Below are 18405 nucleotides of genomic sequence, written 5' to 3' on the forward strand. Positions count from 1 at the left end.
GGAGTGGTATGGGAGAAAGTTTTTTGAGTGCTCGGAAAATAGGTAAAAGGCCAAAGAGGCTGAAACACAATGCAAGTAGGAGAGGAGTAAGAGATGAAGTCAAAGAAAATGGCTGCCAGATTGTGTAAAACTTTATAGGACCTAGTCAGGGCTTCAGTTTTATTCTGAATGAGATGGGGACCACTGGCTCATTCTAAGAAAAAGAGTGATGTAATCTGTTTTAAAAGGTTTGCTCTGGCTGCTATGTTGAGACTAAATTAGAGGGACAAGGGTATAATCAGTTAAAAGTTAGCGCAATAAACTAGGGAGGAGATGAAGGAGACCTGAATCAAGGTGGTAGCAGTGAGAGTGATGAGAAATAGCTGAGTTCTGAATATATTTTTAAGATAGAGCCAAAAGGATTTCTAAATGGACCAAGTACGAGGTAAAAGAAAGATAGAAGAATCAAAATGATGTCACGTATTGAGGTCTGAGCACCTGAAAGGATGGAATTGCCATTATCTGAGATGCAAAAAACAATAAGAAGAGCTAATTTATAGGAAGAAATGTAAGAAGCTCAGTTTGGGACAGGTGAAGTTTGAAACATCTGTTAGAAAACCAAGTCAAAATGTCAAGTAGGCACTTGGACAAATACATCTGTATAGAGAAAGATTCAGGCTGGTAAGAAATAGTATAAATTATGATAATGTGTGAGAGTTAAGATATATAACCTAATGGCTTAATCACAGTAGATTGAAAAAATGACACAGGATAAAAGAATGGGCACCATAAATCATATAATGAAAGAACAGAACCAAGAATCAAGCTGAAACTCTCCAAAAAAAAGCAGAAACACAATGAAAAATAAGCGTGGCTGCAGAAACCTTTCCCAGAAGGATGTGGATACTATAAAGGCACTATATTAAGATACAAGTGAAATCATCCTCCCATTAATATAACTTGCTTGCAAGTTATATTAATGAGAAATGGGATATAAGTAATTGACGATTACATATTAATTTTACCAAGTAACTTACATCACTGAAGTCTTATGCACATGGTTAAACAGAACACTATTAACTTCTTATTCTTAACACTTTAGAACCTGAGTCTAATTTGTGCAGTTTCTTGTTATATAACACATGAATACAGACAATATGAAATAATTAATGTGGAAACACTCCACGCAAGTATGTTGTAACATATTTAAAAAAGAAAGAAAGAAAAAAGCTAGCCACTCTTCTTGGCTTTTATTAGAGAGCCAAAATACAACTAGAATCTCAAAGAATCCAGAAACTTCTAAGCTTATTCGGAAAAAAAACATTAAGATATTACAGACACATTTTCACTATTTGAGTAATTTATCATGTTTACCGTTATCCCTTAGGCAATGTCCACACAGTCATCTCAATAATTTATCACATAAACAAATTCTCTATTTTGGCTGAAGGTATGAGCTGCAAATAGTAAAATAATAGTAACATTCTAGTATACTATCAATGTACTTTAATTAAAAGCATGAAATACTGCCATTATCTAAATCTTATAAGACTGATTTTAGTCTACAATTCTCAGAAAAAGAACCTTATGCCAAAAATATGTGGTTTTATTTTAATGTACTTCTAAATACTTGCCATGCCATGTATAATTAGCATAAGACTTGTAATCTTTAAGAAATATAAAGGAGTATGTAAAAGTGTATAATCACACCCTTTGTCCTGGGAAACCCCTCAGTCCTAAGCAATCCAGGACAGACAGCCACCCGAGAATACAGAAACAATCCCATGAGATCTATACAGTAGCTTGATCCTATTGCCTTTAGCATGGCACCTCCCTCTTAACATACTAATTTGACTTGTCATCTTTTGACCTTAAGCAAAAACAAAGAGTTTATCAAGCACTAATACGAGTACAATCTAAAAATAAAGTTTCAAATAGGTGGTACCTCTTCCCCCAGTAAAGATCAATTGTACTTGTAGAAGCAATCCTGCTGCAGTTGGCTGTCAGAAGCCACAATTCAGAAGCAAGATTATATACAACATCTCAAGAGTGCTCTATTTAGTATTATCTTTGACCCTTGGAGTAAGAAACTCCAGGAAAGGATATATAATGCAGCTGAGATCTGTTTGTTCTTTCAACAGGAGTTATCACTCTACATTTAAACGACTTTTTCATATTTCTGTAATTGTCTGCAAAATACACACATGCCCATTTTAGTTTTGTGTTTTACAGGAGAGATTTTAAGGGAATATTTTTCTGGGAACTAGAGTTTATCAGTGTTAGAGAGAGAAAATAATCTGGCCAGCCAGGCAGTTATTTAAAAATAACCAAATCACATGTTTGATCCCACTTTTGATTGTACTTCTAGGAATGTATACTAAGGTGATCATCCAAAATGTTCTATAAGATGTGGCCACTGATATGTATCACATCATTTATAATAATCTCAAATAGTAATCTATTTAAAAGAGTATTAAATAATATATTCACCTAATGAAATGTTATGTAATCATTAAAGTTTTTATTTACTGAAAAACATCCATTTTATATTAGCTTTTTTAAAAGTTTGTATGACTCTGCTTTTATAAAATTTCATATGTAAGATAGCCACATATGAACACACTTAGGAAAGATGTCGCCAAAATATTAACAGTGATTAGCTTTACAAAGCAGGATTTTATTCATTATATCTTTTGTGTTGTTTAAATATGCCACATTGGTATTATTTTTGTAATCAAAAAAAGATTAAATCTATTTACATTTTGGGAAACTACATATTTTTTTAAACTGACCTTTTCAATCTATATTAGCTACTTCTCATGACAAAATCATCTATGATTAAATACAGTGAACACACATTTTAAGAATCCAACTTGAAATCTTGAAAAAATATTAAAATGTTAACATTTCAAACATAGCACCATATATTACTCACTGTCTCTTGAACTTCAGCAACTTCTGAATATGGCAAGATCTAAAAAAAAAAACAAATTTTCTCAGGAGTGATTTAATCTCATATACCTGAATCTGAATCTAAGGAGCACCCACAGTTTATCAAATGAAGTGGTGCATTAATCTTTTAAGAAGTAGCAAAAAAAAAAAAGGTGCAATTGTAAATTTACACCAGAAACTAAATCATTTAAAAAAATCTTGAGGCTTCAGGAAATTCCAGTCAATCTGCTAACCTATGAAGTCCTCTCTGGAATGTTCTAGGGATTTTTCACAGTCCATATCCTCCCTGAATGAATTTAATTCTATCAGCCTTTCACCAAACAAGCCGTCTCCTCCCCTGATTTCTAATACTCCACTGCTCTGGCTTCCCTTCAGTATTTTCCCGTCTCTACTTTGTCCTCTCATTCAATAAGTAAGGGGCCATAATCAGTACTCAGCCCACAACTATTTGCTCTTTTTTCTGTACCTGCTCTTTTCCTGCAGATTCCATTCCTACTCAGTTTATTTATTACCTTTATTTAGACAACTTCCGAGATTTTTCTTCAGACTGAACTTCATTCCAAAACTTCCATTCAAAACATTGCTACCTATATGTTTTGACATTATTGCAAATCAACTTTTGGTCCTAAAATTCTGTTAGCAAAGGAAGGGTTTTAGGTTTGTTTCAGAAAACATCTTTAGGTCAAAAACAGCACTCAGTAGCTTCCCTCTGAAACTAGATTCCACACCAATTTGCCTAATTCTTTCAATGGTACGATCTTTCCTTCAATCACTCAAACCTAAACCCTCGCTTGAGTCATCTGCAAAGAATTTCTTATATGTAGTTCACTGGAACTCCTCCGTTTATTAGTTTAAATTCTCCTCTAGCAGAAAACAAGTCTTGCTCATCCAAAACATAACATTCTGCACACTTAATATAGAGACACACAAAGAACTAGTATAGACTAGAATCATGAAATATAAGCTCTAAGCCTAACTCTATGATATTCCCTAGGTAAACTTAAATAAATATCTTAAATTTAGTATTCTTATTAGTTCATGAGATGTTACAGCCCTAAAATTCTGTTATACTAACAATTAAACATAGAAAATTCTTTAAGCACAACTCAAGAACATCTTGAGTTGTGCTTAAAGAATATTCATATTATCTTCTACTACTAATGCCCAAATTTCATTGTTAAGAATTCCCCTATCCTTTCTTTTAAATAATTCTGTCCTTCATCGAAAACACTGTTAACAGATTCACCACTAGTTTTCGGTAATGGAGCATGTGTTACATTTCTTCCAGTACTGGTGGTCTCTTGCCATGATCATACCAACCTCCTCCATCAAGGTCTTCACATGCAAGGAAAGGTCAAAATCAATCAACATGTCAACTGTCAGTTATAACTAATGTCATGAATCTGGTGAGACTTCTAATGAAGTGGTTATAAGAAAAAAAGTTGATTATCTACTGAAAAAATTAAATCTATGACCTTGGACTTTGACCTCATTAACATTCTTCTCTATATCTGACCTAACCATCCATAGTTAACTGGAAAGGTTATGAAATAACAGCACAACAGAAACCATGTTATCACATTACCATCATGCCAGGTTAGGTATGGCAACTGGTTATATGAGATAGCTCACATACATAAATATTTCAGTGTATGATGCTTAATCTTATGACCTATTTAAATAATTTTGATTTTCAGGCTGAAATAAGAGTTTATGTTACTTGGAATTTCATTTTGGTCAATTCTGCACACAGAACATCAGCCTACATCCTATATTTAATCGTGACCAGGATCTGAATTAAAACATACAGACTGCATCACAAATACCTCTTTCCTTCTAGAGTTCTATTCTATTCTGATTAGTATGTTATGTTGTTCAGTATCACGGCACAAACAGGACTGCTAATAATATTACGAAAACATCAACCTCCATGACTCTTAATATCTACCACACATAAAAATACAGTTAGCAACTGCTCTTCATGTCTCAGCAACTACATGGTACCTAAATGCCAAAATATACACCCCAGATAGAAAAGTCAAAATTACAGGAGAAAAAAACTTTTGGTTAAATAAAAGATCACATATTACATACTTTTCAAAGTTTACATTAGGTAATGCGTAGAAAAACTTTAAAGGGATACTTTAAAAGGCTAGGTGTGACATAGATTGCTTTATAACAAACACATTAGCCTTTATCTTCAATAACAAGAATAACAGAATTAGAGTATCTGTATTTAAATCCTAACATGACACACTGATTAGCTATATGATCTTAGGAAAATTATCCATCCCTTCAATAGCCTCTAAAACAGAGTAATATATATTTCACAGTATTATGGAGAGTATAAATGAAAAAGTGTGGGAGACAGCAAGACAAGGTCAGGGCACATAATAAATGTGAAAAAATGTTCTCTCTGCACACAAATATAGTGACCCGAACATGGAAAGCAAAGACATCTAGGGAAAAAAGCAAGGTCCAGAAGGGACATTTTTTCTATTCTTCTACTACTACCCTACAGGTTTTAAATGCCTTTTACCTAGATAACACAACTGCATTTTAACTTGTTCCCTGGGCTAACCACCTCTATTTCTATAGTTCTCAACCTTAGCTGCACATTGAAATCACCTAGGAGACCTTAAAAAGTACTAATGTCTCAGTTTCACCGTCTGAGAATCTTATTCAATAGAACAGGCTGCAGACCGAGCCCTGGATTTTTCTAAACACTCCAGATATCTCTAATATTTAGTTGGTTGCCCCTCCAATATTCCATAATTCTGCTATGATAATTTCCCTAAGCCACAACTCTGAACAGGTTGTTTCTCTGCTCAAAAAAAAAATTCAATCATTTGGCATTACCTTAAAAACAACAATCCCAAACTATGAAATCTGTTTAATCTGATTCTAACATAGGTGAAGTAAATGATTAAGGTTTGGCCTCTGCAGAAAAAATGTATCCCAGTTCTGCCACTTACTAGCTGTGTGACCCTGACCAACTTACTTATCTTTCTGTGTTTTCATCCACTAAATGGGGGTAATAATACCATTTCATAGGCTTATGTGAAGCAATTACAAGAGTCTAACTTCAAAGCACTTGGAACAGCTCCTGGCACATGACAGAAATTTATTAAATGTTAGCTTACTTTCTCTAGCCTTATTTTCTACTAATTCCCCTAAAACAGTAAATATTGCTTGTGAGACCTAAAACCTGCTCTGAAAATAATCATAAACCTAGCAAGGTACTATGTGCATAGATGTATACTCAATGAAGGTAGGTTAGTCTATTAAACTAAAATGTTTGACCAAAATTAAATTTTGTGTATATATCATATACATATATATCACATACATACACATACATAAATATGAATTCATATGTACATATATATAAAAATTTGTTCCCTCTCCCAAGCTCTTTCTGGCTCCACTGCTGCTGTTTTCACAATATTAAATCTAACGTGACTTCTGAAGTCACTGTAAGTTAATGAAGATGTACTAAAGTGACTCTGTGGTCTGGATAAAAAGCCTTCATTGCTCTACTCTCACTGGAGAGTTGGACAGATAAAAATTTTCTTGAACTTTTAATTAAATTTTATCTTCATGTACCTCCGACATGCTAAAATAAAATCCTAATCCTTCTCAAAAAACCTTTCTGAGGTTTTATGTAACTCTTATTTTTTTTAAACAGTAGGAAGAAATTTATTTTAAGATTCTAATGCACACAATTTTAATTAAGAGTTAAATGTAGAGCTGTGGGTGTCTTGGCTTTAAATATATCCTAACTAGGTACACCTGCATGTCTTAAAACTAAGAAGAAAACAGCAAATGATAATGCTTATGAAAAATCTTTAATCCATACTTTAAAAAACTGAATGATAGCATTATTTATAGATCCTGAAAGAAAAATAAATCTTTAAAGCTGGTTTTCTTCTAGTCTGGAAAAACAAGTAGCTTTCTACTGGGTAAATGACAATCTATGTATTTGAGAGTTACCTTAATAGTTCTACTTTTGATCATTAAATTGTGGGCATGTCACAGTTGGCAAAGATCTTAACATGAATAAACTGTCCAACAGTGCTGGAATCTCTTTGCAGTCACCACCTCAGCCATTCTACATGCAGAGAACACAAGCCAAAAAAGAAAGTAACCAATTTCTTTTGCAATTGGGAACTAAGTTACTTACTATTAACTAACACCCTCCCCTAAACCCATCCCTAATGATGGATGAGTGGGGAGCAACCTTACAGTAGAAAGATAGTACCACAGATAGAGGAAAGGTCAGGGGGCTGGGATTAGGGAGGGAAATTGGGAGGAATCTTTCTGTGCTCTTTTCTCTTTGTAATAGTGGACAGATCACTGCCCATGCTGTATTTACTACTAGAGCAGAAAATGATTTAATACCAACCAAAGGCATTAAACAGTTTTAAACATTTTTGTTTTTAAACTGTACACATGTTCAGTTGTAGTATGCATGTAAGTACAGGCAAAGAGGCTGACCACTTTCTTCCACTGCCCTTTCTCCCAAATGACCTAAGCGATTAAAACTAAAGAAACAGTTTGCGTTAAAGAACAAAAATACAAAAAAGTCCCCTATGAAATAGAACATATGAATGGAAGGGGCAAATGAGGAATGATAAAGCAATGATTTTAATAAGAGATTCTCTATCCTAAGACATGTATTCCCTATACTGATCAGAAGAGTCCCTGGGCCCCTACCTTTCTATCTAGGAAAGTATGGGACAGGCAGTTAATATTCCTAACAGAATTATTTCCAAGAAAGTAGAAGCTCAAAATAATACCAACCAAAGGCATTAAACAGTTTTAAACATTTTTGTTTTTAAACTGTACACGTGTTCAGTTGCAGTATGCATGTAAGTACAGGCAAAAATAATTAATATCTAAGGATCCCAAGTGCTGTGAAAGAAAAATAATTCAACAATCTCAGTAGAAGCAGCAAAAATGAATGAACCAAACTTATAAAAACTTAAAATAACCATAATAAATATATTCAAAAAGATATAGGCGGATATTGTAAACATGAAGCATAACCAAGCAATCATAAAACAGCTAATAATAGTAGGTATAAAAATATTATGTGAAATAAAGTACACAGCAAGCTTGAACAGCAAAAAAATATATATGTGATACAATAATTAGGGAGCTAGAAGAGAAATGAAGTAATTCAACAAGAAGGCATAAGGAAAGGGAGAGATAGAAAATATAGAAGAAAAGTTAAGAGATGGAAGATAGAAGCAAATGTGTCACATTCACAAAAAAGGAGACCCAAGAAGAGGGCATGACAGAGTTTTAAAATAAAAAATATATTAAATCTTAAGTAAACCTGAAATCTACACAAAATGGGTAAATTTCTGGAAAAATATGAAAAGCTATAGACTTCCACAACTCTCACCTCCAGACATATATACACAAAACCATAGGCTCAGCTGTATAAGGACTGAAAAAAAAATTATTTGCAGATGAATCAGACAAAATATTGACACTAATAAAAACAAAATAAGTCGGCACTCAACAGATTTCTGTTAAATGTCAACATGAGAAAAGAAACAAACACATAAAACTCCTTGAAGGTATAGTTTATGTCTTAATGCTAGATACAATTATGAAATAGGCAAATTTTATCTCGGTCATCACTCCCTCATTCTAACCCCATCACCTTCTGGGTCTCTCCATGCTTATTAGGTTAAGTATAAATTATTCTTCCTTAAAATGTTAGTTGCTGAAGGTTTAAAAGAGCAATTCTCAAACTTCTGAGTCTCCAGATTTCTTTACACTTCTAGAAATTACTGAGAACTCGAAAGAGCTGTTGTTTATGTGGATTATGTTACCTTACATAATGCAAGAGATTTTGTAGATGTGATTAAATTAAGGACCTTGAGATAGGGCAGTTATTCTGGATTATCTGAGTGAGTTCGACATAATTATAAGGGTCCTTATAAGAGGTAGGCAAGAAGGTCAGAGTGAGTAGTAGGTGATGTAACAACAAAAGCCAGAGGCTGAAGTGATAGAAGAAAAGGACCATGAACCAATGAATGGATGCAACCTCTAGACACTGATAAAAGCAAGGAAACACATTCTCCCCTCAGATCCTACAGAAGGAACACAACATATTGCTTTTAGACTTCTGAGATCTAGAATTGAAAGATGTTAAATTTGTGTTGTTTCAAGGCACTAAGTGTGTGGTAAATTGTTATAGCAAAAATAGGAAACTAGTATAATGACTAGTGGTAAAATTTAACAGAGAAACCAGTTCAAGTACAATGATTTCAGCTGTCTTTTGAGACACTGAGTTACATATACATGTTCATGGCAAGGCTGGATGACCAACTATTGGGGAATACCGTAGATAGAATTCTTACATTAGGCAGATCATCGGACTAAAGAATCTCTAAATTTCCCACAAAGACTAAAGGGGAAAAGTAGCCACAGGACTGAGAAGTTTACAAAAGGCTCTGCTGATAGCATAATTACTGTTAAATGAGAAGAAAAGCAAATAGGCCTTTACCAAGGGAATCCTGAATATTTTAGGCATTAGCCAAACACTTAACAGGCAGGTCTCAAAGAATATTCAAATAATAGATGAGATATGCACCAAATTTGGTGGCCCTCAAACTCTGACTAAGGCCTATTTGTTATAGATGAGATAAGAAACTTCACAGCCCTTCTCCATCATTGTCACTTTCCAGAGGGTGGAGGGACAGGAATCTATAAAAACCACCAAGTGCCATTGTACAACAATACTGTGAGATTAGTAGTTAGCATGTGGATAATTTATAATTTACTTGCATGCATAACTGTCTTATAGGCCAATTATTGGGAAACTGTACACCAAAAATACTGTCATTACAAATATGCTATGACTAAAAACACAATATACTAAATCGATAATGATAATGATGAAGCTAAACAGTATTTATAACAAAAAAAAAATAGCAACATCTAAAAACTGTGACCCACTCAAAATAATACTTGACATTACCAAAAATTAGGGCAATTCCATTAATTTGCATGCCCATATACGCTGTACGATGTTGCTAAATGGTATATATAGTAGCCACACTTCTTAGAATATGATTTAAAGCTTTCAATACACTCTAATAACATAACCAATTTTACTTTATGAGCACTAAATCACAATAATCATGAAAAACTTACTGTAGTAAGTATCTAAAAATCGAAGTTTCAGGAAGTTGGATCATCTCTAGGCCCATTAGGAAAACACTCATTTAATACATTCTGAGAATTACTGAACTAAATTATCTTTGCAGTTTCTTTGACTTCAGAAAACCTTTGATTCAAAGTACCCAATTTAAATAGAATCTCAAGAAAGACTTCCTTAATTCAGAACTCCTATTAATACTACAAAGATTCACACATATCTTAAAAACTTTTACTCTCTTCTAAAAAATCATTTATACAATCATTTTTTAATACAACAAAAGATTCTGACCTCTAATAGACCTTATAAAGCAGTTTCCTCTGGTAATAGAAATAATATATAAGATATTCAAAAGATATGACTTTCCTTAAGGTAAGGAACAAATTTTTTTTATCTAAAATGATATTTACTTATTTGGTCTACCTTAATCTACTAATAAAAATGACTCCTACAATTTAAGCATTTCTCAGTGGTTAATTTCTAAAGTGATATAAATTCTGGACCTTTACAAAATATTTTAAGACATATTAAATGTACACTTGTGTCCTGAAGTACATTAGTGCCATGTATAGGATTCAATCCATATTTTTCAGTATTTACCACCTAAGACAAACAACACTACCACAAAAATAGAACTATAGGCAGCTGGAATAATGAATGAGCAAGTTAATTTTTAAAAGACAGAAAAGATAATATCATGTGAAAGAAGAAAATTAAATGAATAGACATCAAATCAAACTGAGTCCAAGCTTTCACAACTTTACATCTAGACTACTATAATAGTATCTTACTTAATATTTTTATCTCTCACTCTTCCCAATCATTTTATATCCTGCTTCTTGATTCATCTTATCCAACCACATAAAAATATTCAATGACATATCATTGCCTACAGAGTTAAGTTCAAAACCCCTGGTCTGGCACTTTAAGATAGAGACCTAAATTTGGTCTCTATCTGCCACATCAATCATTATTCCTGTAAACACCACTCCCTTCAATCTACCTTAATCAATTTTTCTACTTTTTTCCCTGAATAAACCCGGAGCAAGTAATTTCCCATTTAGCCTTGCCTCTTGCTATTATTCTCCCTTCCTAAAATGTTCCTCCTGTTTGTTTCAATCCTATGATCCCTATTACCTGTGCTATTCAAAGTTTACGTTCTCTTAAGAAAGTTTTTCTGACTCCCCCCTCTGTACAGCAACTGCTCAATTTTCACAACTTGTGAACTATGCCTTTTGTCCCTCATTTAACACTTATTAAATACTATTGTTTTATCAGTCTGCCCCTCTATTTAGTCTTCCCAAAATAAATGTAATTCAGACAGACTTCAATTTATATCTCTCAGTATCCCCTTCATCTGTCTCAGTACTTTGTACAAAGGCTGCATCCGAAAAAAGTTTACTGATAATATTTTAAAAACCACTGCATGCAATAAGATTTTTTAAAAAGACTACTACCTCATAATGACACACTATTTTATATTTTTGAAGAACTTTCTAGTTTTAATAGATCATACTGTCCCTATCAAGTAGGAAGGATGAGTACTTCTGCCTATATATTTTTATTGAAATAGAATATTTGCCTCAATATTTTAGGTAGAAAAATTGAGAATAAGAGAAAGTGTAAAGCCAAAATTACAGAATAGCCTAGGCTTTCTTCAGTGTGTTTTACTGTCTCTCCTGCCTTCTAATTATTTACCTTTTTAGAGAGAAGGCTTAATATTAATACTTACATTAATAACAATAATAGCTTTTATTTATTGGATGTTTACAATGTGTATACCTTTGTAATAGGCACTTTCTAGATATATTACCTCAATTAAAACTCAAAACAACTCTAGGAGGTAAACATTACTATTATTTTTATTTAATTGATGAGGAAACTGGAGGCCTAGAGAATTTAATTATCCAGGTCATACAACTAAGCGACAGGGCTCAGATTTTAACACGTAGCCAAATGTCTACAGAGCCCATATTCTCGTCCACTTACCTTAAATCCAAACAGTAACTAGCTCAGGCCATGCAGTTCAAAGGTGATATTTTATAAATGAGTAACTCAAAAGTAGACCTCAAGATTAGTTTCAAGTACAGAATAGTTCAGTAGTTCATACTAAAATTATTGGTATTCTCTCTAAAATGAGCGATTTCACAGAAGAAACTTGATAAACAAGAAGAAAAAGAGTGCTCTTACTGCATTTTAAATAACTTGCTCCAACTCTCAGTATCAACAGAATTTAGGATAAAAAACTATTAAAACTTTATTAATACAGTATAGATATTCTGGTATGGAATTTAATACTATCTACTTAAATACTTATTTTAAAAGGTAACAAATTTTAAGCAATTCTATTCAGAAATACAGATACACAGTCAAAATCTTACTGGCAAAGTAGAGACAGACAGACCTCAGTTCCATCACTTAAGCTGTGAGCTGGTAGAAAAGATAATAAACCTCCCCGAGTCTATATCCCTATCTATAAAAGTAAGAATAAACAAATATGTACTTTTAATGGTTGTTATGAGGATAGTCTGACAAAGTATACACTTAGAAAACAGCAATTGTTATTACTGGCATTTTTATTACCACTAAGAGATTTTATTACCACTAAGAGATTTCAGCTAAAAGAACTTAAATCCATTAGCTTTAAATAAGAAGCTATTTATAGAAAAGTAAACATCATAGTCTAAGACAAAGCTTTAATCTTAACTTTTTTTCTGAAATTATAGTAAAAACAAAATAACCTACCATCAGTTTTCCACTTATAATCATAATAATGTTCATAAATCAAGTTATTTCCATGTCCATTTTATTCTCTACTAAATTTTAAAGTTTAACTTTTTTTTGACCATTTAAGAAACTAAAACAAATTTTGAACCAGAAATTCAAGAAAGGGTGAGACCAAGATAATGCAGGTAAGCAAAATGGCATTTTTCTATCAATCATTAGACCATTCCTTCATTTGAGCCTGAACAAAGGACATTCATTAAGTTAAAATTTACAAACACCTCAATGTAATAGTGACTCTCAACTTCATAGCAATGTGAAAGAAAAACTGGCCCCCACATTATTCCAAAAATATAAATTGGTCAAAGAATCTTCTATCTAACAAATCATAGAGCTACTAGCTGACAACATTTTACAGTAGCACCCCTCACTTAGGTAACAGAAATATTCATAATAAAAAATCTATAGACAAATAAATTAATGGAATCACTCAAAGTACAAAAGAATTGAAACAAAATTATCATGTAACAAAAATTTTTTTTTTACAATAATAAATTATCATTTAATCTACGCTACAGGTAGATTTTATTTTTTACTTATTGGATAAGGTATACTTAACTGCTATCCCTACTTATTTAAGTTCAGAATATAATTCAATCACAATTACAAATCTTTAATTAAATCTTTATACTTTTATAGAAAGAATATATGTGCTCTTAATTCTTAATTATTAATTCTTAATTATTTTAACTGTTTCTAGCAATCTGCCTGCTCACAGCTGCACATGATTTGAGATTTGGAGATGTTTAATTTCCTCAACTTTTAACACCTCCTGATTTCACTAAGACAATAATTTTGGGGGGGAAAACATAAACACAAACTATTATATCGGTATTTCTTATATCTGTGAAGGCAAGAGAAGAGGAAAGGGAGATGAGGCAGAAATATGAGAAAACTGGCTGGGTTATGCTCCAAAAGGATTTTAACTATCTGTAACTTTCATATCATCAGAGGAGTAAAAAGCATTGTTTTAAAATACTTTAAGTTTGTTTTAAATACATTTTAAAATAAAATCATGGCTTACATCATACATTTTACAGCTGTAGATGATAGCTGTATTATTATGCTGTATTTGAACCACTCACCGAAGTTCGGTCAGGTTCTCCATCTGCCAAACTTGCCTCCATAGTGAAAGAAGAAGGTTTATGCTTCTCTTTCCATTAATGTTTAGCCATCCTGTAAATCTGGAAATCCTAAAAGAAGAAAATCATATGTATTAGGACTGGCATAAAATTGTGATAAATGGAAAATAAAGCACTAAGTACATTAGGAGAGAGAATCATTTTAGGCTGAGGTTACTGGGAAATCCAACAATAAAAAAAAAAAATAACAGGTTTTGACATAGCCTTGAAGAACGATTAAAGTTCAGAGAAAAACAAAAGGAGAAAATATTCCAAGTGAAGATAAATAGGAAGAACAAAGTTAAAAACATAAGATTGTTCAAAATTTGAAAAGATGCTTAAATCTGATTTTAATTAATGAAATAAAATTAGATTCTTTTTTTTTTTTTTCATTACACTGGCAAAAACTAAAAAGTGTACTTATATCCAACATTGGTAAGAATGTAGGAAAACTAGTATTCTCATACACTTTTGTGATAAGAATATAAACAAAAACAATTTTTTGGAGGACAATTTAAAATGCATGTGCTTTCATCCAGCAATTTCAAGGCTAGGAATTATCTCATACATATACAAATGCACAAAAATATATAAACACATCCAACAAAGTAATAGATATGATGGGAAAAACTGGAAACAACCTTAATGTCCATAATTAGGAGCTTGCTTAAATTATATTACAGATAAAAAAAGAAATATCATGCAACAATTTTTTAATGAGGTAAATCTGTATACACTAAACTGGAAAGAAGACATATTAAGTGGAAAAGGCAAAAAAACAGGATGTTATATATAAAAGTCTTCATGTTTCTGTATTTTTCAATTTTTACAATGAACATGTATTACTTTTATATCTTTTTATTTTGAAGTCTTAATAAAGTATGTCATCACAAGACTTTTTCATTAGAACTTTTAAATTAACAAACCTCTAAGTGGAACTCCTATAGTAACTATATGTATATTCAGAAGTCTCTAATATCCTCTCTAATAATTCTTCCTTAAATCAGCTAACAAAACCAAAACCAACACATCAGTAGACAGACTTCTAGTCATTTCTTAGCAGTTTCAAAAACATTTCTTTTTTTCTGCAAGTATAAAAGGCTGCTTTGGCATCTAAATGTTGGTGAAAATACTTTTTAGTTGGGCTTGCAATTGGGCTTGTCATCTGGTTTCTTTGATATAATCAATAGGATTAGCCCAAGCTAAACAGACTTTCGATTTATGAACCTTATGTATATTTCCTCACTGTATGTGTTACAATGCATGGTAATTATTTGTTCTCATGATCCAAATGTCTTCAAGGACAGAGAGTGTGTTTTATTGATCTGTCTATCCAGCACCAAGTTTATGGCAAATATTTAATAAACATTTGTTAGCACTGAATTAATACTGTCAATTCAGTTATATATATGAATAAATAATAATTCAAAATAGTAGATGATACAAAAACTATATAGTTATTGCTACAATCCAAGAAAGAGACAATGGTAACAGTAGCAGGGGATATGGTGACTAGTGTACAATGCTTTAAATATTTTGAACATAGAGTCAAAAAAATTTGTCAGTGAACCAAATATAGGTGTGAATTTCTAAAGAGAAAAGAAATGGGAACCTAGAAGGTTTCTGCCCTAAACAACTGGGAGAATGAAATTGTCATTAACAGATATGGGGTACACTGTGGGAAGACTTGGAGAGGGAAGGTATGAGTATCAGAATTGCCTTTTGGACATATTCATTTTGAGATACCAGTTAGATATCTGAATAGAGATATCAAGGAAGCAGTTGTACTGGCAGATGTGAGGTTGAGGAGAATGTAAAACCAGAAGACTGGATGAGATCTCCTTGGAAATCTGTGCAGAAAAAACAGATGACTGAGTTCAGAAACCTAGGGTATTTCAATATTAAAGGATCAATATAGATGAATCCCAATTTTTGGTTTTCAATTTTCAGAATGACTATTATACAATTACTTTATGTAAAAACAAAATTAGTCTACATACAAAGCAAAGAACACACATAAAAATAAAAATTGAATTATAACATGACTAATTTAAAAAGGGAACAGGGAAAAGAAAGATCAAATTAAGAGTAAGTGCCCTAAATTCCTCATCTTTGATAACAGGGAGTTAAGAGACACTGCTAATATGTCAAGAAACAAGTTTTTAGTATTTTCTCTGAAGCCAAAGACTAGAACTAAAAATATATAACAAATCTTAGAGAGAGAGAGTGATTGGATGCTTAAGGTAATTAAGCACACTAACTTCCCCATTATTCAGAGGTGAAAGTCGAAAGATGTTTAAAATGATAATAAATCTGGGAATAGAAAAAAAATTAATTAAAACAGCAATTTTTAAAAAATTTAATAGTACGTGGCTCTAGTGAGTAGGTCTGAGGAAAAGAAGGGCAGTCTTTTCTGCCACTTTAATTTTTAAAACATTATGTTGCTTCTATAATCAAAAAAGAATGTCTAGTAATTTTTTTGTAAGAGTACAGTGTATCACAACCCTGAAGACTTGTTTCTCCAAACTGTCAAACTAAAGCTAGGCCTGCATCCTAATTTAAACATAATTGCTAGTTTAATTCAAACTTTAAAGAAGACTATGTTCCCTCTTTTGTTATCAGTACTCTAGACATTGTCGAGGAACTGGAACATCACCATCTACACATAAACTTACAAAGTTCCTAAAGAAAGTAATTTTCATAAAAAATCTTCTATATTTTGGGCTTAGTTATTTCAGTCACAGAGAAATAAAAGGAGCATCTACTAAGCAAGGCCAACATCTTTACCACATGTTTAATCATAACAACCTTACAATGCTACAACAAGTTGTATAAGATCAGTTTGTGGCTTCCTATTTCATAAGATGGCCCAGAAGTTTTTTAGTTTTTTTGTTAAATACGTACGTAACAAAAACAAACATGCTCAAAAGCAAGAGTGCTTATCAGTGAACATACCACACTTCTAAAGTATAATATCTTATCACTGGAAACTGAATTAAATTCAATAATCTTAATCTCACTGACAATTTGACCAAAAAAAAAAAAACAATCAGATTGCAAATAAGAACTATGTTAAGCTAGTCTAAACTAATCTATAGTATTTAAACTAATCTATAGTATTTAGGTCAAATCCTAAAGAAAAGCCTAATATAATGAGAAATTATTTTAGACAGTTCCCAAAAAGCAAGCTAGCACCAAAATCTTATTCATAACTAATCTGAAAGAAAAACAAACCTGAGTGATTGCTTGATAAAGCAGTCTGTTTACCCAAATAGATTTCATCAAAATTACTATAAAATAGCACTGTATATATGCTTCCTAGAGTATTATAATATTTTGAGACTTATGAATTATGTTAAGATTCTCTTCATTCTAAAAATAACAATAATGATTTGATGCTAATGGAAGACCAGGAGGCAGGTGAAAAACTGGATACTGATGGGAAAGCAGGAAGTGGGATAGGAATGTGCAGGGCAAGTTATCCCTCTGCAGCTGCACAACATGAGGAAGACAGCCAATCAGGGAGACAGAGAGAAGAAAACAGACTTAACTAATCACACCAACTCTTAGAGGATGAAAAGGCTCCACTTATGTGGATTTCTCTGGAGCATATATATAGGATATGCTCCAGAGCACTACCCCTGACCAAAAAAAAACTCTCAAAAAAAAGCACTCTATTTCATAAATATTGAATACAAATTACTGTGTCTATGTGTATCTATTTTATAAAGTCATTCTAATCTACTTTGCATTTATTTAATAATTACCTGATAATACATTAAAACCCAATAAATTACTTAAATTCTGAACTAGAAGGGCATCCAAATACTTTTTACATCCTCAGATAAGGCAAATTCATTAAATACTAAAAGATGCACTGTTTCAGATACATATATATAGATATATATATATGTATAAATCATCCATTCGAGTGACAACGGTTACTAATAAAAAATGCAAAGAAAAATGTACTAAAGATTTTCTTGACCTTTTGCTTTATAAAATACACACTATTTATGTAGAGTATAGCCAAAACAATATCATCAGCACTTTGCCCAGGGGAAATACAACAGGTAACTTAGTGTTAGCCTAAATTCAATGAAAAACAAGAAATCACTTCTACCAAATTTCTGGCAAGGTACGAAACAAATTCCATTTCCTAATATCTCTGGACCAAGCACTAATATACATTATTCATAAAATTTATGTTTTATAAATCTTAATACATATTGTTGCTCCACCATCAGTTATATGTCCTTTGTAGGGCTCAAAAGACATTCATCAAATATTTATTTATATCTTGTCACATAAAAGACACTGTTCTAGATTCTAAACATAGAAAATGATAAACATCATTCCTGTCCTGGACGAGAGAGTAAAATAAACTGGTTA

At 32.2% G+C, this 18405-nt stretch overlaps 1 protein-coding gene across 8 annotated transcripts in view; it reads right to left on the reverse strand.

Annotated features, from left to right (window-relative positions):
* Positions 1 to 18405, reverse strand: part of OSBPL8 (oxysterol binding protein like 8) — a 142940-nt gene that overhangs the window by 89346 nt on the left and 35189 nt on the right. For 4 of the 8 annotated variants that reach the window (XM_025040976.1, XM_006923772.3, XM_025040975.1 and 1 more), the window contains 2 exons: positions 13978 to 14085; positions 2915 to 2953 (listed from right to left, as the gene is read on the reverse strand). In XM_025040976.1, coding sequence (XP_024896744.1) covers positions 2915 to 2953; positions 13978 to 14019 — 81 coding nt within the window. In that variant the 5' untranslated portion in view covers positions 14020 to 14085. Of the gene's footprint in view, positions 1 to 2914; positions 2954 to 13977; positions 14086 to 18405 lie in introns of those variants that run through there. The other 4 variants (XM_006923773.3, XM_015598512.2, XM_015598511.2 and 1 more) reach the window with 2 other exon arrangements.

This window comes from Pteropus alecto, unplaced genomic scaffold (assembly GCF_000325575.1).
Source record: "Pteropus alecto unplaced genomic scaffold, ASM32557v1 scaffold76, whole genome shotgun sequence".
Classification (NCBI taxonomy): domain Eukaryota; kingdom Metazoa; phylum Chordata; class Mammalia; order Chiroptera; family Pteropodidae; genus Pteropus; species Pteropus alecto.